At 42.1% G+C, this 23428-nt stretch overlaps 1 protein-coding gene across 2 annotated transcripts in view; it reads right to left on the minus strand.

The window, feature by feature from the left end:
- The window catches only part of LOC149827008 (phosphatidylinositol/phosphatidylcholine transfer protein SFH6-like), a 60353-nt gene extending 39990 nt beyond the window's left edge, over positions 1-20363 (minus strand). Inside the window, exons 1-3 of one of the 2 annotated variants that reach the window (XM_090019108.1) lie at positions 20188-20363; positions 19935-20044; positions 3697-3991 (exon numbers count right to left, since the gene is read on the minus strand). In XM_090019108.1, the coding sequence (XP_089875234.1) occupies positions 3697-3991; positions 19935-19968 (329 nt within the window). In that variant the 5' untranslated portion in view covers positions 19969-20044; positions 20188-20363. The remainder of the gene's footprint in view (positions 1-3696; positions 3992-19934; positions 20045-20187) is intronic. The other variant, XM_090019109.1, reaches the window with a different exon arrangement.
- Positions 20364-23428: the final 3065 nt, after the last annotated feature.

Genomic DNA, 23428 nt, shown 5'->3' on the forward strand with positions numbered 1-23428 from the left:
GTGTTGAGACTAAGAGGCTTTTAGTAAATAAGTTTTTCTAAACTAGAGGTTATTTGAATCTTAATATTTAATGAGGGACCTGGGTGTAATTTTGTTCCTTGGACTATCTCTATTTAATATAGAGATTAGCCCTAATCCAATGCAACGAGTTTTCTTTTTCTAAGCAGCCATCTCTCTCTCTCTCTCTCTCTCTCTCTCTCTCTCTCTCTCTCTCTCTCTCTCTCTCTCTCTCTCTCTCTACCCCGATTTCTGTGTTTATTTTCAGAACATCAACAGTTATGTTTAGCTTCTTGTGCCTCAGGTTCCTTGCCATTTCGTGACATGGTATTTTCAATAAAAGCTTTCTTGGTATATTGTTTCTTTGGTCTTGGGACGCGAGTTTGTGCTTCGTGAAAGAATCGTGATCGATATATGGCATGGATTCAAGGGAGATCTTGATCGAGTATATATATCTTATATCCTTATGGTTATTTTGCTTGAGTTGTCTATCTCATGCAATGTGCATGAGAAAGTAGCCATTTTTCCTATTTTTTGAAATTTTATTTTTGTAAAATTTTCTTGTTTTATGCTTGTTAATTAGCAAATGATTGAGTTCTTTGAACTCTTTTTCGTATATGGGGTTATTTTAAACAGAAAAACCTTTATATGTTTTCAAACTTACTTAAGTATTGTCCTTTTCTTAGATATAATTGCATTCATATTTGTGTTAATTTAAAATTTTATTAAATATCTTTATAAGGTTTGTAATATTTATTTGATTTTTGTGAAATGATATTTATACATGTGTGAGCACTTTATAGTACATATAAATTTTAATATTAGATCATGCTTTTTTCATGCATGATATGTTTTCTTATGAAAATCATACTATTATCATGTTTATGCCCTTAGTGGCTTTGTATATGGCCACCTTCTAATTAATTAAAATTAATATTTTAAGTATGTGCTCTTTTGCATTAATGGCCATGTATGTGTCCCTAATCGCCTTGAGTGCTTCCATTGCCCTTTGATGGCTTGTGTGTTTTTAGCCCTAGTAGCATTGTGATTATTCCACTATTGACTATTTTGCTCTTGAATTGCCTTTCATTCGTCTTCCATATAAGGTTATGTCTTGTAAAAAAATTGTTACATATTATTGTGAGACTTATGTATGTCTTATGTGTGGATTCTCATGAAAATTGTTTTGCATGTGATTGCACTGTAATTTATTCAAGGTTTCAAACTCCTTTTGTTAGATTTGATTTGAAATTTGTTTCTTCAAATCAATTTTTGTTTAAAACATCTTTTTTGGATTGTGATTTCTAAATTTTTCTTATGGCTTTGGTTTAGTCCATCACAATATTTTCTTTGATGCATCATATCTTTCTTTTGGCCTTTTGGGGGTGAGTTGTGTGCACCTCATTATTTTGTCAGTTTAGATTGCCTATTTATGATTGTAGTGTTGGCACTCGGTTTGGCTCTAACTGACAGTTTTTTATCTCTGGTTCTCTAAATGTATTGTATCACTCATTTGCTTATTTGGCCATCGTTATTATGTTGAATGTTTGCCTTGATCTTTATCTGTGATGGTTAAACTGTTATTTGCTTGTAACCATGGTGGTCGTTATGGATTAAATCTTATAATATTGCAAAATTTATCGCTCTTGAGTTGATTTGAATATTGTTTTTCAAATCGTCTTTCTCATTTTTGTGACATCAATTTGTTTTCATTACAGTAATCTTTTCATTGGACAAGGGATCTTGTTTATCAATTTTACAACCATGTGTTTGGTGAGTTATGTGCAGCCGTTGTAGTTGATTGTGTTGTTTACAGTTTTAACCATTTATAAAGTGAGGTGTATTCACCACTTGTGGTTGTAGCTGGTGTTTATTATCAGTTTAGATAGCTAACATTGCTAGTGCATGGTCACTGGTATGGTATTGCTATTTTTTTTATCACTTATCCTATGTGCTGATACACTTGGATTTTGAGGTTGTTGTGTTGGAGGTCAATGAGGTAATTGCTTGTGATGACCAAACTATTGTCAAGATTTAAATATATCATGCATGTTAAAATTTGTTGTTTGTGAGATTCCTAAAACCTCTTCATGTATTTTCTAAGGATTTTTGCTTCCCTTTTGTCCCTTTATGGGAAATGGTTATTGTTTTTTTGGCAAACTCCATTAGCATGCATTATGCATTACCATGTGCCTTGGTTGCATAGATTGATATATATTTATATTTATTTCATATTGTTATTGTTGTTAAAATTTATATTATTGTGATTCTTTTGAGCCTTTGCATTTTTTTTAAGACATTGATGTTTGGTTATTAGTAATTCGATATAGTTGTTTAGAATTATTCATGATTTAGGTCTTCATATGAAATGTTTATCTATGTCATTGATGTCTTAGTATTCCGTAGTTCTTGTTTGATAGGTTATTGTATCTCTTAATTATTTTGAAATATTTTGAATTAAGTTTTCTAGTATATCTTTCTTTTATTAACTCTTGTTTCAATGATTATTAAAAATGTTTTTGAAATATTTCTAAGTAGTTTTTTCTTTTTTTTCTCATGATTGTTTGAATGATTGTGATTTAAATGATTGTTGTATTTTCTTGTGTTTTGGTATGTTTAACCATCCTCTCTCTATATGTATATATATATATATATCAAATATTTTATTTATTTTATTTTAATATATATACATACATTGTGTTATAATCCCTTGGTTATAGTTGTTGCTTTGTATTGCTTCCTCATTGCAGGAACTAAGGAAAGTGGTAGATTGAGCCAAAATACCGTGGAGATTTGAAGATTAAAGTGCTTGGAATTCTAATGATGATTGAAGTTCCAAGAAGACTTGGAACTTGAAGATTATTTATTGAGGCATTTGAAGACCTTTTCTTATCTTGTTTTTGCAAACTTTCGGTTTTCCACCCTAAGTTTGAGGGAGAGTGTTAAGATAAATGTAATATTTTGGTTTAGTCACTGAGGTATACTTGGGTATACTTATCGGTGCTTCTTTTGTATTTGCTATTCTTTGTATCCTTTTTGTTTTCTAGGTATACCTATTAGGTATTTAGTATTTAGATTAAGTATACTTAAATGTATACTTGTAAGGTTAGAATAGGTATTTTTAATTTGCATTTATATGTTTTTTAGTCATTATTTAATGACTAATATTTTTGTAATTTTTTTTGGTCAAACTGTTTTGACCAAGCTAGCTGTTAGGCTAGTCCTCTGCTTTTTTCTCTCTCTCACACCGTTATATAAAGGGTGTGTATGTGTGTGCTCAAGTGAGAGAGGATGGATGTATATTGAGTGTATGTGCATGAGCGTTGTAATGAGTTTTTTCTTGCATATTTTTTGTGTTTATTTCACATTAATAAAATATTTAACTTTTTATATCTTGTTTCTTCTCTTGTATTTGCATTGCTTTATTGTATCTAGCCAAATGCATCCTTTTATACCGCATTTGGGTTTTATCTATGTTATTGTTTAGTTTCTCGTGTTTCGGGTTCCTTGCCATTTCGTGACACACACCATCAGCTCGTTCAATGCCCTTGAGGTAAGACGCAGCGAAGAGCTTAATTTATAATGGAAAATTATTACAAGGGTCCAAATTCATATCATGAACATCAATAACAAAGCCAGAAATTGATAGAAAACAAAGATGGCAGTTGAAGACAAGAAAAAAAGGAACAAAGTGAATACCTCAACACCATATGATAATCATCATGCCTTGCAGGAAGCAACTCATCAAAAATTAAGGCTTGACGAAATGCTTCCACAGCCTGCAGCTCCTGAACATCTCTTATATCTTCAATTGAAATGACTCTACTATCATTTTTTCTTCGGCTTTTCTTCTTAAGAGAATGTCTGAATTTCGTAGATGCATTGATTGCTTTCTTCTTCAAGGACCCCATTCTCGTCCTTCTCTCATCTTCTGAAGTTTCAAAATCGGACCTCCTTTCTCTTCTCTCTTCATGGCCAGAAGATCCCTCAAAGCCTGTAATATTATTGCAAGCAAGTTATGACATGCAAACAATAATACATGATTTAAACACTATCAAAAGAACTAGATTCAACCTTTACAAACAAAAACTGTTCAGAGAAACATTATATATCACCCTTACAGAATGGAAATAGTACCATGCCTCGACAACTAGACTCCTTACAAGGCTATAATAATCCAATATTCTCGAGCAGTTGCATTATTTATAGGCAAAATAGAACATATCACAGAATTGGAGTTTCACAAGATCTAATATGATAGAGCAGTTGCATTGTTTACTGGCGAAAGAGAACATAACACAAAATTGGACTAATAAAACAACAGTTTTGCAAGATGTTCTCAAACAATCTTAAAATTTAAATTGGATAGTAATCATGTACCTGTGGACAATTTTTGCAGTAATACTGACTCAATGCTTAGAAAGCTACATGCTCATCAGATGCTTCATTTATAGCCCACAGTAAAAATTCATTTCAAGATACACTAAGCATGAAAGGAAACCAACCAGAGTAGAAAACAGTATGTGATTATCTGTTGCATGCGTGCATGTATATATTTTAATAGTAGTTAATCAAGAGATTAGACATGTCCAATTATTGGCTAGTCTGCTTGCAAGCTTCAAAAATGTAGCTTATCTACAAGCTCATTTGGCTCAAAGAAAGGCACTTATAAACAGCTTGAGCTGATTTCTCAAGTTTCATAAGAAACTGGCAGACCTCTCTCTCTCTCTCCTGGAAAATTTCCCTCTAGAGAGTACTGTCATTGGTGATATTGAACATACTGAGCTCTTCTCTTTGTTCTCCGCCCACCACCTCCTCTCCTCAGTATATAGACCATTATCTTGTTCTTCCAATTTCTTAAACTTGTGCACTTTTTTGCCTAACATATGAAGAAAATGTTAGGGAGAAAATTTTAAATAAATTTACAGATGGCAGGATGCAACTTTCAGTTATTGATTGTTTTTCAAACTCAAAGATGCATCTGTTGGAAAACGTGGCAGGTTAGGATTGATAAATAACCTATAGAACTTAAAAAATATATCAATAATATTGATTTGTTCGAATAATACATGTCATTAAAAAATTAATTAGTTTAAATCATACATATTACTAAAATAGCAAGAGATGCAAACATCTGGTCTTCATGCATTGAAACGACACACCATAGGTAATACAAATATCTTAGCCATGTTTCATTGGAGATGTATGTACGGTTGTTGTTGTCATGTATAAAATAATAATAATATCATGATGGCCATGTTTCCTTTTAGCACTTACCAAAGTTCAACATAATTCCAAATATGACTAGCAGTCTATAAGACAACTTGTCTTTCATGTAACTCACAAACATCCAAAAAAATAAAATTGCTATTCCACACGGTCACACACACACACAAGACACACAGATGGATTTGTCATGGCTGATGGCCATGTGAGCATGGTATGCATTGTGACAACTTAACCACCGTATATGCCATTACATGAGAGTGGGAATATGACATAAAATTTAATATGCAATGATTTTCTAATCATTATGACAAAAACTTTCATAATGATATCAATTATAATGGCATGGAAAATCAGTCAAAATAATATTGGAGAAGAAACTAACTATTTAAGGAGAAAATATACAATCCTCTGATTGCATGCATGTGTAAACAATTTGCAAGACACATTGCATATGTTGCCAACTTGAACAATCGGTAACACCAATATGCTGAATTGGTGTGAGCATGTAGCTCGCCCAATTGCATACATAACCAATTAACCAACCAAACTATTTGGCCGATAATCATAAAACTTAAAACAACTATTCAAATATCTAACTAATAAACTGAATAGAGATGACGAGACATACCTTCCGCCTGACAAAGCTTCACTACACACGTTGAAGGAAGAAAGAAAAAGCACAAGACAAGAACCAACTTACTTTTACCTTAATTCACCGTTAATAACTGAACAACGCTCAAGGTTTTATGTCCACCCTTGGTTTAGGCATAGTTGGCAAACACGGCGATCCAAATCGGGAATCGTCTGAGTCAGATCGGCTCGTCCGGTAGTTGGTCCGCCGATCCAGCCCAAACCTGTTTTAACCTATGTCACATGGGTGCGGGTGCGGGTGCGGGTGCGGGTGCGGGTGCGGGTGCGGGTGCGGGTGCGGGTGCGGGTGCGGGTGCGGGTGCGACACGGGTGCGGCACAATTTTAAAATTTTTGGACACGGGGACTCGGCAAAAAAAAATATATATATATATATATATATATATATATATATATATATATATATATATATATATATATATAATTTTATTTTATTTTTAAAATGCCACAGGTGTCTGTGCAGTCACAGACTGTGACTGTGCACAGGCACAGCACTGTGCACTGTGCACAGTCACAGACTGTGCACAGTGCACACTGCAAAGACTGTGCACTGTGCACAGTCACAGACTGTGCACACTGCAAAGACTGCACAGTCACAGTGCCTTTTTTATATATATTTTTTTTAAATAAAAATATAAAAAATTAGTTTTTTAGAGACATTTTTGGACTCGATCAAAGTTGACCGAGTCCAAAATGTGGACGGACTCGGCCTGGACTCGTTGACCGAGTCCGACTCGGCGTTGACCGAGTCCGGGCCGAGTCCGAAGCCGCACCCGAGTCCGCACCCGTGTCGGGGCGTGTCGACTCGGGTGCGGCACCTCCTTAGCCGAGTCCGTGTGACATAGGTTTTAACCAAGTTCGGGCTGGAATCGTTCAGGAATCGCATGACTCGGCAATTCGCCGAGTCAGTGCTGAATCAGACGATTCAAATCTATTTCAAACATATCGATTTTGACTCAATTCACCGAGCCAAACCGGTATGAGTACCGGTTGATTCCGAGACAAATCAACTTTAAAATATATCACGAGGCTCGAGTCTCTCGACTCTTCCCCTCCTTTCCCATTTTCCAGAAACCCTCTGGTACCTCCCCCTCAATTTTCAGCCAACTATGGGTTTGGGAGTAAACAAAATGGGGCGAACCTCGAGCTTGCCTTGTAATAAACCGAAAAAAAAATTAAGCTTGGATTTGGGTCGGATCCGGACCCGGACCCGGACCCGGACCCGACCCGAACGCAAATGAAGGCACCGCCTCCCTCGCACTTTCTAAAGACAGCGAGAAAGGGGGGGTTCAAATACGAAACCCCTTCCCCTCTTCTGCTCTCTCATTCTCTTCTCCCCCCGACACTCTCCCTCTCTCTCTCGTCGGCGATGCCTCCGTACCCGACCTCGCGTCTACCGAGTAGTGGCCATTGACGGCCCCTCCTTCTGGCAAGCTCTCTTCCGACGAGCTCCTCCTTTGGACAGCCTCCGACGCTGCCACCTGCGACCCCACCTTGTCGACCTCTACGTTGCCGAGCCAACCCATCGAGGACCCCTTCCTCCGGTGAGCTCCTCTCCGGCAGCCTCCCCAGGTACGCCCTTTCCCCTCTTTGCTCTCTCAGTCTCTTCTCTCTCTCTCCCTCACCTCTCTGTGTGGCCACGGAAGGGATCAAACCCCCTCCCTGTGCCCCCTTTTAGCAGGGGAGGGGCACGACACCCCTCCCTACTCTCCGTTCGGTAGGGAAGGGGGTTGAGCCTCCTCCCTTCTTTCGTTACGGCAGGGGAGGGGTTGAGCCCCCTCCCTGCTTCCGTTACGACAGAGGAGGGGGGCTTGCCTCCCCTCCTCTCTGTTCCCTCTGTCAAGGCAAGGGAGGGGCCGAGCCCTCCTCCCTGCCTCCTGTTACGGCAGAGGAGGGGCTCGCCTCCCCTCCTCTCTGTTTCCTCTGTCAAGGCAGGGGAGGGGCCAAGCTCTCCTCCCTGCCTCCTGTTATGGCAGAGGAGGGGCTCGCCCCCCTCCCCTCTGTTCCCTCTGTTCGGCAGGGGAGGGGCACGACCCCTCCCTGCTCTCCTGTCAGCAGGGGAGGGAGGGTCCAGCCCCTCCCTGCTCACAGATGCGGTAGGGGAGGGGGTCGAGCCCTCCCTAAACCCTCACCTTCTCCGTTTCAGCTGATCGACAGGGGGGCAGAGCCCCCTGTCATCGCCGCTTGTCGGCAGGGGGACTTCCCCCTGTCTCCCTCTTTGGTTTGATCGACAAGGGGGGCAGAGCCCCCTGTCGTTGTTCTTTCACGTCAGGCTGGGCGGGGCAGAGCCCCCTGCCTGTGTCTTTTCTTCGACCGGTGGGCACGATGGGAGGACTGGGTTTCTTTTCGCCGCCCTATGCTTACTAGGTAGGGAAGGGTCGAGCCCTCCCTGTGCCTCTTTTCTCGTTAGGCAGGGGCATCGCCCCTGCCTTCGCTGTTTTTCGGCTGGCCGGGGCAAGCCCCCTCGCCTCGCTTTTCCCTGGCATCAGGCGGGCCTCTGTTCGTTGTTGACAGGCAAGGGCTTTGACCATGCCTCTCTTATACTTTGTCAGGCAGGGGCGCAACCCTGCCGGACCTCGCTTTATGAGGGCAGGGGTGCAACCCCCTGCCTCCTCGGAGTCCGCTGACAGCAAGTCAGCAGGGGCTCGCAGCCCCTGCTTCTTGCGCTTATAGCAGGTGCGCATGTGCACGATGCCCCTGCCTCTATTTCCCCTTACGTCAGGACGGCGATAGTGCCCCTGACTTTCTATTTTGGTATTAGCTTGCTAAGATCGTTACTTTTGCAGCTCGTACGACGGATCCCGCTCGCGCTCCGCGACCCGAGCCGCCAATCGCGTACATCCGCGGACGACAGCAAGCTTGCAACTCTCAAAGGTAGGGAAAGATTGCACAGAAGACTTGGACAATTGAATTAAGTTCAATTAACTAAAAAGGGACCATTAAATAAATATATATAGAGAAATATATATATATTTATACGAATATGCATTTAACTCAAGGACGCGGTTTCGCAATCCTTATCCTTTACTTTGTCGTTGCGCATCGCGCAAAGGTTTGGCGTTTCACGTCTGCTTACAGTTCCTTTACTTGCCTTTGTGCATCGCGCAAAGGTTTTGCATTGCGCTCCTGCTTACAGTCTTTATTTGTCGTTGCGCGTTGTGCCGAGGGTTTGCGTTGCACTTCTGCTTACCGCCTTTACCTTGTCGTCGCGCTTTGCGCCTAGGCTCTTGCTTTTGCATATGTGTTGGTATTGCCTTGCTATTGCAGATAACGTGCAGGTTCTTGCTCTTTGCGTATGCCTTAAAGGCATCCTCGTGGAGGATGCAAGGGGCATTTACCACTCTCCCTCTTGCGACAAGAGTTCAGTCGGGAGCGAGCGACACATCCTTGTCTAAGGAGAGGGATACCTCGCAAGGATCCTGGCTCTTCGTGTGCGCAGTCCTGCAGAGTCGACTTGAGATTTTAGGGAGCTGCGCAAAAGCATCAGAGACTGCTCCAAATCGAAGCATTTGGAATGATGTGACTGGCTGGTTTTGCTCGCCTTTTTGGCTTATCTCGGCTGATCCTGAATTGGGGGGGTTCGAGCGAACTTCTTAGCGGGTGTTCTGTTAAGAAACCCGTATCACGTCTATCGAGGCCGGTATCGAGTCATGCGAGACATGTGGATACCCCGATAGCGAATGTGATTCGAGATAATCACATGCATAATGTTAGCACAAGGTACTCTTGTTTCAAAAGATAAAGTAAAGTTGATAAACTTTACATCTTTATGAAACACTCATGTTGAGGCTTCTATTGAGGAGCTATACCCCCTTCATCCTAGAGTACTTGTAGTCGTGCACGACACGTCTAGTACTGCGATGATCGGATGAGACGGTCGTGCGACCTCGAACAACGCTAAATGCAAAATGATGTAATCACATAAATGGCCTCACATTCGCCTTCACAGGCAAGATGCTCGAGTGGTTTAAAGACCACAACATAGGATGGGTCGTTAGTTAAGCAACCCCTAACGCACTCATTCGCTTCTGGTTGTTCTGTCAAGGGAGAGGACAGAGCGATACAAAACTCCAATGGACAGGTTGTTAACAACCACCCCACGGCCAATAATCGGGCCTCCTCAGTCATTGGAGTTAAGGGGAAAGGGGCTACATTAGTTAGCTCAACACTTCTGCAAAAGTTGGATGCATCCGTGGCACAGCCTCCTTTAGGGAATCCTCTCTCGGCTAAAGCCGGCCCTTTAAGAGCGGAACCAACTAGCTATTCGGGTTATTGAAAATACATAGAATAACAGACGCCCGAACTAGTCTCAGTTGTTTCTACGTTTTGCCTGCGCGTACCCGCAGGCCAATAATTATCGAAACATAAGGTCTGTTCACACTGGTCGTTGGGTCGTGAGATTCGCTTGCACTACTAATTCGCTTGCTTGCTCGGTAGTTCAGTATGCTACTCATTGAGCTGTGCACGCCTGTCAAGGCGTTATTTTAGTTGGTTAAACTACTTTCGCAGTTTTTTGCGGAGTAATAAGGAGCTTCTCATACTAGTTAAATGTTTATAATAATAGCATTATGTTAATTGCTACATATTAGCATGTGACTTGCTTTATCCCTTGGTCGAACTGTTTGGTGTTTATTGTAGCGTAGCACTTGTTGGCTTGCATCTCTTATGATTGATGTGATTGCATACAGCTCGTAATCTACAAACTGGTGGCAACTAGGATTGATGTGGTCGCTTGTCTTATAAGCTGCTTACATATTGTGATATAACTGTTGTCGTATGATTGCTTATGAATGGCTTATGATGCAACGGTTTATGCGTTACGATTAATTTAATTACTTGTTGATGGACTGAGTCATTTTATGGTAATTGTATGTTTTACGAGCATTGTTATGAGTGCTTGTCTTATTCAGTTGTTTTGTTTGGCTGACGGGTAGAGTTAGTTACTCTTCGCCCATAAGATCAACTGGATTGCCATATCTACGCGTTCTCATGTGTCGTTTACGCATGCTTTGAGGGCCTATTTGAGGATTGCAATATTCCTTGTGGCAATAATACGATGTGTAGGATTATATGCTTCTATGTGAAGTGATACGATGCATATGCTAATTTACATGCTTGTGCCCATATTGTGGCTACTGACCCCAAGAGTGGTCAATTGTTCGGAGCAGTCGGCTGTATTGATGCATGTATCACCGAGTAGGGTGTCTGTTGAGGACCGGATCTTCAAAGGATTATCTGCGAGGGCGTGTATAATCAAGACCATGTACCCGGCTAGAGGGGTAGATTCTCTGTGAGGATGTACACTGTCCACGAACGGGTAGCCGCAAAGACGGTGAGCTCCTGTGAGGAAGTGTATGGTCCAAGACCAGGTATACCATCTAGGGCGGAATTCCTTGTGAGGTTATACATTTTCCAGACCAGGTGATCCGGCGTTGATCTTGTTGTTTGTATCAGTGGCTATCGACCCTGAGAGCGGTCATTTGTGTTGATGTGTGTATCACAATGATTTTCATTGGATATGGCATTTGTTAGGGACCGGTTTCCCAAAGGTTTTGTTGTGGGGGTATGTATCATCAAGATCAGGTGACCCAGCTAGAGTGGGAGATTCTCTGTGAGGACGTACACTTTCCACGAACGGGTAGCCGCAAAGACGGTGAACTCCTTTGAGGAAGTGTATGGTTCAAGATCAGGTATACCCTCTAGGGCGGTAATTCCTTGTCAGGTCGTATATCACCCGAACCGAGCAATCCGACGTGGATCTTGTGTTTTTGCTTACCATAAAAAGTTATGGTGAGCTGTGATGATCTTCTGAGATTGTTTGTGATGGCCAACTATGAATTCATAGTTTCGGCTTTCTGTTTTAGCATGATTACATGCATGACTCAGGTGTGAGATTCAGATTGTTAGTGATTTGAGTTAGTGATCATGTTTTGGACCTCCTACGAAAGGGTGGGCTTTTCTGAGAAAGTATGACGCCTTAGTGAGTCATAACCAGTGACTGTTGGCCGCGTAAGGGTTTGAGAGATGGGAATAGATTAAGGTTGTTCAGGACAAAGCGTTTATTAGAAGTCGTGAGAGCGACAAACGATGTCTTGATACTGATTCAATGCAGAGACCTCGTTCTAGGAACGAGAACAAGCTAGTTGCATGGTGGTTCACAGTCTACGATCAATTGAATCGTATGCTGCGTTTGTCAGTAGCACTGCTTACTTGCTTTGAACTGCTTACTGTTTGCACTACTTACGCATTTGCACTGCTTACGCGCTTGCATTGCTTGCTCGCTTGCACTACTTACTCGCTCGCACTACTTATTCGCTTGTACTACTTACACGTTTGCACTATTCACCTGCTTGCATTGCTTACCGGTTTAACTGCATATCTGTTTTAATCTGCGTAACCTACTGAATTAAATGTACTTAATTTAGTTTCTTGTAGCCTCTCTTGTGCACCTACTAGTTTTTCGCGAAACTAACCCATTCTATGGGTACAGGTGATGATTAGGTACTCGACGGGCGATGGCGCGATTGCAAGATGGCTCCAAGACTTCCTCTTCCTGCTCTTAGCTCGCGTCCTGGATGCTTTGGGTTTGTATCGGATTTCCCTTAGGATACCCGAATTTTGTGAGTTTTGGTTCTTTTAGCTAACGTGCCCAAAGTTGTCAGCTTGCCTTCTGATTTAACAAAAGAAGAATCTTTCGCTGATTTCATAAACAAACTCTAAAGGAAAGAGATATTTCTAGTCTCTTGCCTGTTTTTTTGAAAAGGTTTGCAAGTTTGAAATTTGGGGCATTACATGCCTCTTGACTCAATTTCACTAGGCTACCCAGAAGGATTTCAATGGTCCCCTCCAGAGTGAGACCCCTATTTAAAGTATTGACCCTTATTTATAGTATTGGGGACCCCTTCTCCCATTAAGATAGGGAGTTCCAGTTAGCCTTATCTCCAACCACACTTTCCAAAAACCAAGTCAAACTCTCATCAAGTAATATTAATTAAGAAATTAAGACCCTTTTAAAAGAAATTTGTAGAGATTTTAGGGATACCAAAATAATAGCTAACAATTTTAGTTTGCGAACATGACCACAAAAACATGATTTATAAAAATTTGTTTGGTAAATCATGTTTTTAACTCAATATACTTAATTATTATTATATATTAATATAAGTCACATTGAAAGATGTACTAGAGGTTTGGCTTGTATAGTGTGTTCACGTTGGGTATCGTAACGGGTATTAAAAAAATCCTGCTTCCTCAGTACATGGATATATAGACCAATAATTGGCACGTTAATTGTCCAAGACCAAAGTTCTCTTAGTCAATTCCAACCTGAAAGTAACTAACGAGTATGGTTGCTAACCATCATCTCTTAAGACGACTACTTGCCCTTCGTACACCGAAATGTCTAACCGACATAGGGAGACAATGGGGGTCTCATGAAAGCATGTGTGTTCCTGATGCAGTGGGGGTGTCAGCTTCCTCGTTCCTTGGCGATCCTTGCTGGTGGCGATGAAGGCACGACTCTTCGATGCAGCCTTCACGAGTTTTGATGGCTGTTGTGAAAAAACACGACCCACACAGTCGTGCACAGAACAAATGGAATAGCAATGCCCACGAAGCTTGATTTTATTTCAATCAAATGTTAACCAAACAATATGCTGAATATTAAAAAAGACTAAAGACAAAACTCTGAACAGGATTAAGCAAATGAAAGAACGACTGGGAAAAAAAAAAGGAACAAATGCTGAAAGAAAAGCCAAAAAGAAAGACTGTCGTATTCTCAGAAAAATTGTCCTCCTGCATGCAACCCTAGATGAGGCTTTTAAAAGCCCCATCTGGATCCGGGTCACGAGTCATGCGGTATGGGTCTGGGTACATCCTGCCCTGCATCATTCTCCCCTGGTGGGAAAGAAATCAGCTCTGACGACTTGTTGTCTCCACAGTAAGCATATAGATCAGACACATTAAATGTAGGAGAAAGGTGCCAAGTTTCGGTCAGTCCAAGGAGGGAAGATCGGTCAGATAGGCCCGCTAGCCGGGGCAACCCGGTCTCCTTGGTGGGAAGGAGAACTATCCTATGACCCTTAAAGACAAATGTGTATGTATTACTACAGCCATCATGGGTGGTCTTACGGTCAAACTGCCAGGGATGTCCCAATAGGATGTGACACGCACTCATAAGTGCCACATCACACCACACTTCATCGTGTTAATGCTCCCTCATGGAGAACCGAACTAGACTACGCAGGGTGATGGGCACATCGTTGCCTTTCTTGAACCATGCCATTTTATAAGGTTGAGACAATTTTTTTGTTTTTAGGTTCAAGGTGGATACGACACTCTCGAATACCATATTCTCGCACGCCCCGGTATCAATGATAACATCACACGCACGCCCCGGTATCAATGATAACATCACACGCACGCCCCTCACAGTTGCACCGGGTTCTAAAAATATTATTTTGCAACCATTTTGTCGGGGCCGACTCTTGAGATGTAGTCAACACATGACGGATGGTTAACAAATTTTCGATGCTGCCATCGAACTCTACGACTTTCACCTCGTCATTCCCTTCAACAAGCGACTCACCCTCGCTCTCACTATCGAACGCAGACTCAACAATGCCCTTTGTTAGATGGGTGTTCTTACTCATGGTGGGACACTTGGACGCAATATGACCTAACTCTTGACACCTAAAACAACGAACGGTGGACTCACTGGGTTTACCCTTCGATCTGGTGTGGGACGCGGGTCCAGACTGATCTGGTTTGCTAGGGTCGACTCCTGGGGTGGACTTTGAGTCTTCTTTCCTAGGGGAGCTCGCTCCCCTAGTTGGGAAACTCGACTTTGGGTGACTGGATTGATCACTACGGGATGTTCTATGTTCCTGCCGCCTTGTCAGTTTCTCCTCCACATTCATGACATAACTACTTGTCTGATCCAATGACTCGATTGTGATATAACTGAAGTCGTCAAAAATAGCAGGACGGAGACCAAAAATATACCTCGTGACTTGCTAGCGGACGGTCTCCTCGATCCGCACTCGTAGGGAAAGATGATAGAACTCAGTAGTGTAATCCGCCACAGTATTGGTGCCTTGACGCAGGATCAGGTACTCTTTGTAGGCTCTCTCGGCGTGATCTAACAGCACAAACTTAGACTGCATCAACTGCTGCATCTCTTCCCAAGTTTGTACATGCACTAATCCTTGTCGCTCCCTCGACCTCTACAGCTCAACCCACCATGTTTATGCTAGGCCTCTCAACCGGGTAGAGGCTAGGGAGACACGACGATGCTCAACGACCTCGTGGTAGTCGAAGAAGCACTGGACGGCATATGACCAATCGAAAAACTGCTCTGCATCGAACCGACCTGCGAACTCTGGAAGCTCCAACTTTACCCCGAACGTGGAGGGGCACTCTGGTGCTCTCTGTTGACGAGCCTCCACCATGCCTGCAGGGTACTCGTTCCAAAAAGCAGCATTGTCCCACACTGCTCTATCATCGTGGTTCTGCTCGCCTGGCTGATGGTGTTGTGGTACTCCGACGATGTGTGGACAACGCTCAGGTCGCGTCGGTCCCTGCTGAATCTGCCTCGATCTGGCTGGCCCGCGGGTGGGGGCCATCTGTGGCTGACGCTGTTGCAACGGGATATAAGGAGGTCCTACTAAAGGCGGACGGGTTTGTTGGGCCTCGGGCTCGGATGGGGGCCATCTGTGGCTGACGTTGTTGCAACGGGATGTAAGGAGGTCCTACTAAAGGCGGACGGGTTTGTTGGGCCTCGGGCTCTAAGTGGGTAGGAACGGGGTAAAACGGGTTTGGGTTATGACAAGGGTGTTGGACCTGGTTTTGGATCGGTAAGGGGTTAATGGGTTGGTTTGAGTTCTGGTATCTGGTTGGGTTGGTATAGGACTGAGATGATTCGCCCAACTGGATATGGATCGGGCCTAATCCTAAACTATTCGTCGAACCCAAATTTGGATAGGTTGGATCGGGGATTGAGTTGTGGGGGTAAAAGGCTTGGTTTGAACTCGATCCGCGATCCATACGATTATGGGTCTGGTTTTGACCCAGCTCGAAATCAAACTGGAGCTCCATCTAGGTCCGATACAAGTTTGGGTCGGTATAGGATCCGTTTTGGGGTTCAAAATTAACGGGTTGGGGCAGATTCGTAGGAAACTGCAAACCGAACCCAACTAGGTAGACTGGGTAGGAGGGTGTTAGACTCGGACCCGCTCCTGAGAACCCAAAGGGTGGTCCTCGGTAACCGAGTCTGGACCCAATTAACATAGGGTCTTGACCGAACCCTGAGAGGTCAGATCCAGCCCACAAAGGGTCAGCCCCCTTAACCCGCAGGTGGGTTGCGACAGTACCCCCGCGCGCAGGTGCTGGGAAGGTCGACAGACCCTCCCCAGTCCGGGCTAAGGCTGGCGCGTCGGCTGCCTGACCCGGCGGCACGGTCGGGCCACGCGGGCCTTGCCCAACCTGCAGCCCCTGCTGCGTGGGTCGGTGCCAGGCAGGCACACCCAAACTACGGTTGGGGAGCCCCGCTTCGGTCTGGTCTGACATCACGTTCGGGCCACGTGTGTCGTGCCCGACCTGCAGCCCTTGCTGCGTGGGTCGGTACCAAGCAGGCGCACCCAAGTTGCCACTGGGACCCCCCTCTTCCCCCAGCCGAGTGGTTGTCTCGCCACAGGCCATCATTGATACCTCGGAGTGGGGCGATACGAGGCTGGCGTTCCTGCGCAGTTCCCTCCCTGCGTTTTCTGATGGTGTGACAACCTGAAGAGTTGGTTGGGCTGGATCGTCAACCACCGCTTCAACGAGGACGACAGCGTTGCCGCCCCTAATCGGATCCATTTGCTGTGTAGAAGGCGTAGGTGTTGCCGCCGATGACTCGATCCTCGCAACCCGATTTTCGACCCCATCAAGTCGTCGGGATATGTCGGCCACGTCCCGGCTGATACGCAGCACGTTCTCTTGCATCTTTGTCATCATTTCCATCATCCGCAACATTGGATCTACGTTGTCGGCATCCTGCTCGATTTTTGTCGCCGGATCGCCCCTCACCTCCAAACCCATCTTGCTAGCGAGGGGAAAGGCGCTGGCTCTGATACCACTTTGATGCAGTGGGGGTGTCGGCTTCCTCGTTCCTTGACGATCCTTGCTGGTGGTGATGAAGGCACGACTCTTCGATGCAGCCTTCACGAGTTTTGATGGCTGTTGTGAAAGGCACGACCCACACAGTCGTGCACAGAACAAATGGAATAGCAATGCCCACGAAGCTTGATTTTATTTCAATCAAATGTTAACCAAACAATATGCTGAATATTAAAGAAGACTAAAGACAAAACTCTGAACAGTATTAAGCAAATGAAAGAACGACTGGGGAAAAAAAAAAGGGAACAAATGCTGAAAGAAAAGCCAAAAAGAAAGACTGACGTATTCTCCAAAAAATCTATCCTCCTGCACGCAACCCTAGATGAGGCTTTTAAAAGCCCCATCTGGATCCGGGTCACGGGTCATGCGGTATGGGTCTGGGTTCATCCTGCCCTGCATCAGTTCCATGCTCCATGATTTTCTATTGGGTCCTCGAGTGTTTTTCCTATACTGGCACCATGAGTAGATCCATCTCTTAAAGGCCTCTTTTTCGAAAGACCATACTGCAGAAAAAACAAAAAGAGACACATTGCATCACCCCAACTCACTCGAGATTTACCCCTAACCTGATATGTGAGACTTGAAAAGCAATGTATCCAAAAATTCTAAGGCTGAGGTTTTTTCATATCAAATTGACAATTCATATTTAATTTTTTAGATGAGCCCATCATGTAAACAACCGGTTAGTACCATAATATAATCTTATACAAGTTACAATTGCATGCAATTATATGAAATTGTTTATGAACAAAACAAGAAATTCATTTAAATATCCATGGATTTCATTAAAAAGTTATGGAAGGCCACATAAAATTCCATCAGCATCAAGATATCATTTTACACTACCTGCTATCCTTTGTTGATGTTCCACCTGTTCTTATTCTTACACAATGTTGTAATGCATCACTTATGAAATAATTCTCTTATGTTTTACTTATTTGTAGCATTGACATTTTCAATTTATTATACAACTTTAGACAGACCTAGACGGTTCAACCATCTCGCTTGTATTTCAACCTTTAGGGCTTTATGTAAATTAGTTAGTTCTACTACTCAATCAATACAAAGATCAATCCTGATTATTGATTACAATTATGACATTTGTAACCTAATTAAAGGGAAACCTATAAGTCTAATATAAGGTTGTCAGACGAGGAAGCGGAAACGATGCAGGCAGCGGAAGTGAGAAGTGATGCATTTGAAAATGTATACGAAGCAGGAAGCGAGGAATAAAAAAACAATATAAGAATTGAATGGGAATCAAAATGGAACATAAATAAAAACTAAAATAAAAGTGTTTATTCTTAAATTTCATGATTTTTTAGTGTAAGAATTAAATTTTAAACAAAATCTAAAAAATAATGACTGTCAATTTAGAGAAAGCACATGGAAGTGAGTGAGAAGCATGAGAGGAAACACATAAAAAACAAGAAAAGTAGAGTAAAAGAACATATAAGAAGAATATATGAAGCGTTTGGAAAGCATAGGAGAAGCATGGGAGAATGGAGATTCCCATCAAGTTTCGGAAGCAAGGATTATCGCGCTTTCGAAGCGAGTTCCAGGAAGCGGGCTTCCCAGCTATCTATGAAGCTTCTGGTAACTCTGGTCCAACATTGGAACATGAAAAAATTACTCTTGGAACCGCTGACTGTTAATATGGAATAGAGTAAATTGCTGCTGATAAAGTTGCACGAATGGATGAAAATATTGCAAACAAAGGAAAATGTGAAAGATGAAGATAAGTGAAAAAAGAAAAATAGGAGAAACAGTGGTCACAAAATTCAGGAAACAAGAACAAGCATACGACTAAAGTCTAAAGTTGGAATATTGAAGGATTAGAAATCTGTAAGAGGTGCCTTAGCAGACCCCTGATCATGATTGTTTAACAAAATTTTACTTATCAAAATTCCTCACCATATATTGTGTTGATTTCCATTATATATGTGTTCTGTACCTCGGTGTTTGCTAAATCAGTCTCAACGTCAAGTGGATTGAAGTATATTACATAATGCTAGACTGATTTTCATCTAGAACAATTAATCATTAGCTCACTTGCACTGAAGATCTTCCAAGTATGGCAAACATATTAACAACGGTTCATATTGATTCAGTTCTTGTGAAGACCTAAATATTAATCAGGAGATAACTCCAGGACCTGCTATCTACATGTTCATGGAAAATCCAAAAATGCCATGCAACAAAAAACTCTACAAAGCCATGGACGCATTACAAATAATAGCAACAAGAGAAGGGCAATGACGCTTTTCATTAACCATCAACGAAGTAGTAACATTCAAAATCGACGCCAAATTCTCTTTCTTGTGCCACCTCAAGCATATCCCCAAGCCCTAACCGCACAATGTGGGGAAAGAGAAATTCATACAATCCTTGCAAATATGAATTACGGAGAACAAGATAATCATTACAGCCGCAGTCTTCTCTAAAAACAAAATGTTACATAGAAAGCAGATCAATCTTTGCTGTTTCCATATCACAAACAATTTCTTCAAAAAAGAAGAAGCACATCGATAATAACATTATTTTAGAGACAATATCAGAAGTCTTCCAGAGGCAACAAGATCAATCTTATCAATTAGATGCCCAGCATGCACAAATGTATGAAAAAAAAAAACAAAATTTCACTTAAAGAAAGAAAATATATAAAAGTAAACACTAAAAAACAATCGCTAAAACCCTAATCTTCAAATCCTAGCAGAAGACAAAACGGTCCAACCCTAAATCAACCACAACGCCCCAAGAGCCATTAGCAAGAACAACACGGAATCCCAAATTCATCGATCAAGTATAAAAAATCCACCAAAAAATCTCAAAAAATACAAAAAAAAACGAAAGAAACACAAATCCCCGAGAGAAGACTAAAAAACATGGAAAATTTACTCACAGGGAAGAGCGAACCGATCGAGAGGGCCCGACATCGAAACGCTAATAAATGATTGGGAAGAAGAAACCTCGGACCTAACCAGAATCCCTTGATTTCATTACAAACCCTGCCTGCATTAGCCAAAACCAAACGGCAATTCGCACAAAAAAACGAGACAAGAAACAAAAACTAGAATCAAGAAAAGATCCGATCCAAACGGGGCCGGGAGAACAAGAAGCATAGAGAGGGAAAAAGAAAAAAGAAAGAAATTCACAACGAAGATCTTGATCTGAGATCCGGGGAGCTGTGCCGGAGCTTCTTCAATGGCGTTGAGGGCGTCGGCCTCGTGGAGGGGAGGAGAAAAGGGAAAAAGATCGCCGAGTTTCGCCGATTTTATTGCGAGGAGAGAGAGAGAGGTGTTCTTGTCTCGGGATTCTTTTTTGGGGAGTCGAGCGGGTTTCCAGTGTGGGTCCCACTTTCATAGCTCCACGTGGAGCCCTGTGTAAAGACGAAAATGACCCTGACAAGTTCCAGACGTTTACAAAAATATGATTACTTTGAAATATCTTGGAAAAGCAAAGAAAGGAGAGGAATTACTAACTTCTTTAAAAAAAAAAAATTATGTCAGATTGAGCAAAATACCTACACATCTTTTAACAGGCTATTTAGGATGAGGTAAAAGATAATTTTAAAAAAAATAAATAAATGAGAATTATTAATAAACAACACGACAATGCGGTCAAAACCTGTATTTTTTTATTAAATATATTTTAAGTCTTTTTTACCAACAATAATCATTATATATTCGGGGTGATCTCGTAGGTTTTGGTTTTTGAAGACGTGTTGTTTGGGGTTCCTTTTATTCCATAAAGATCTAACATAAAGCTGGGATCCAAAGACAGTTGTTTAGAACAAAAGCCATGGTGCCTCACCTTAATTGCTTCGTTTATCCTCCCAAAGAGACCTTTTGTTTCAAACTCCAATTGAATATTATCTGCATCTCCTATTAAGGCGCTGGTGAGTACATCGAATTATCCATGTGGCTGACACAACAACACAATTATCAAGGGTACTCTCTACCACTGCAGAATTTCTTACTGCAGAATTTCTTAGGCACATTTGAAAATGAGAAAGTTGCAAGGTGAAAAAACCTTAAGGTTTTTTTTATCAAATATGATTATTTACATTCCCCACCACCCATCTCACATCATCTCACCACCACCTACCATCACTAAAAATAACCTTTCTCACCATCGTTTTTCATCTATCTCACCACCACCATCATCATCATCAACCTCTCAGAAAACCACGTTTGAGAAAATCCACCCCTACCACCCCACGATGATTTTTCACCATCACCACCCACCGTCACCTACCCCTCCAAAAGCGGCATTAGAGAAGCTTCAGCACTACCAGCACCATCCATCTTGCCAACCACCATCACCCACCTCCCAAAACACTTTGTAGGAGAAGCTCCACGGCCACCACCCTCATTTCTCTCATTTTTTTTAAGATTTTCTATTTTTATTTTTCTCATACTATCCAAACAATTAAAAATTTGCAATTTTTTTTTCCTATAAGAGTTTTTCTTGCTTCCAAATGTACCTTTAGTGGAGAGGTCTGCTATGTCAAAAGTGAGATAAACCCCATCCCTCTCTTTTCCTTTTTTTTTTTATTTGTGTTCCTATATTGCTATTAGAGAAAGACATGGAGACTTAAAAAGAGGAGCCTTATCAACTTGTTCTGACCTCTCATAAACTTAATCTTACTTCGGTGTTGAGAAATGAAAAAAGACTTTCATCTTCAAGCTTATCTCAGACATGGCATGACTCACTCGTCTTTTTAGGTGTGAAGCAATGCCAAACTAACTAACAAAGCATTAGCTCTCCTTGAAAAGGAGGTGATCCAGCCGCTCTTAAAGTTTTAGAAACATGGAAAAGAGAGTTTAGGCTCTGTTTGGGAGCCCACCATTGGAGAGGAACTGGGGATTTACTAGCATCAACTATAATTTGGAACATTGGAAAAATGAGAGAAAAAAAAACATTTCAAAATGCATTGGCCGATGACATTTCCACATATCGACGTCCATGAGAAGGAGTTGATAATTTATAACTGAGGCCCCCAATTGATCTTGCCATGGAGCCTCAAATGTCTCTTGGTTGACCCTCCGAGTGTTATTAATAGCATGAGGTCCCCATTCCAAACAACTTAGAAATAAAAGTGGGGAATCCTCAACGGAAATTTGAGAGACCTTCCAAACAGCTGTATGGATTTGATAAAACCATGAAAATATGGACAAGTAACGGCCACATGGACCCGTGTGACCCACCCCTGATATAGAGCTTGTCGGTGAGATAACAGTACTCTTTCATTATTTATTAAAATCCCGTTTGGTTGACAGAGGTGAGGAGCAGAATCAACGGCCATAACCAAGTTGACCTAGCCAAAGACAAGCCAATACCAGAGCCCTGAGACCAATGCAATCCACAAGGTTTGGCCTTGACTCAAATGAAGGCAGTGGATTTAGGGCCAGCCATGTGGATCATGTTTTTGAACACCGATCCCATCATTTGGAATAGGATGGGTTCCATCATACATTCAATCCCAGCCATCCAGCATAACCATATAGCCGTTGATTGGATGACTAGGATTGAATGTATGATGAAACCCATCCCATTTCAAATGATGGGATCCGTGTTCCATGTTTTTGAATACCGTTCGTTTTGGCTGACAATTTTATTTCTTCTGCAAAATTTCCATTCAATGGAACAACCCCCCTCGGTCATCATCATATATTCTAATTGTGATTGCTTGTTAATTTGAATTGATGAGCAACGGGGGCCATTTGGATCTCTCTCTCTGTCTCAAACCATAATTGTGAATGGCTTGCTTGAGACTTTGAATTGTTGAGAGGCATTTGGGTCACTCGCTCCTGTTTTTTGTTTTCCTTGCTCCCTATCCTATTCTAAATGTGATGTCTTTTTGGAGTTGGCCATTTGGGTCATGTTTTAAGTCTCTCACAGCACGTCAGATATTTAAACTTGGTTTCAACACTAGTTCAAAACATAAAACTGTTCCCTTGCCCCCACAGATATAAAAATATGATTACTGTTATGAGGTGGACGCTCCCAAAATGAGGACATCCTGGAAGCATCTTATTCCATGTGCCATTAATATTTAAATAGACACTTTTGTCAGTTTCGGATATGGGAAGGATTGCTGAAGAATTAGTCACTCCAGTAAGTTCAACACTCATGTTTGTCATTTTGCTACATTTAGTTTTTCTCATCTTCTGTGCACACCGCATTCGGCCCAAATCAAGGGATGCTTCATATCAGAATTTGGTAAAAATCGTGGAGTAAAATTATCATATCTAGGGGTGGCAATCGGGTCGGGTTGGTGTGTCAGCATACCTCAACCCGAACCCGACCCGTTTATTAAACGGGTCGGCTGTGGCAAACGGGTAACCCGACACGACCCGCCAACCCATTTAATAAATGGGTTGGGTCGGGTAA

This window comes from Nuphar pumila, chromosome 10, assembly GCF_984573655.1.
Source record: "Nuphar pumila chromosome 10, dmNupPumi1.hap1.1, whole genome shotgun sequence".
Taxonomy (NCBI): domain Eukaryota; kingdom Viridiplantae; phylum Streptophyta; class Magnoliopsida; order Nymphaeales; family Nymphaeaceae; genus Nuphar; species Nuphar pumila.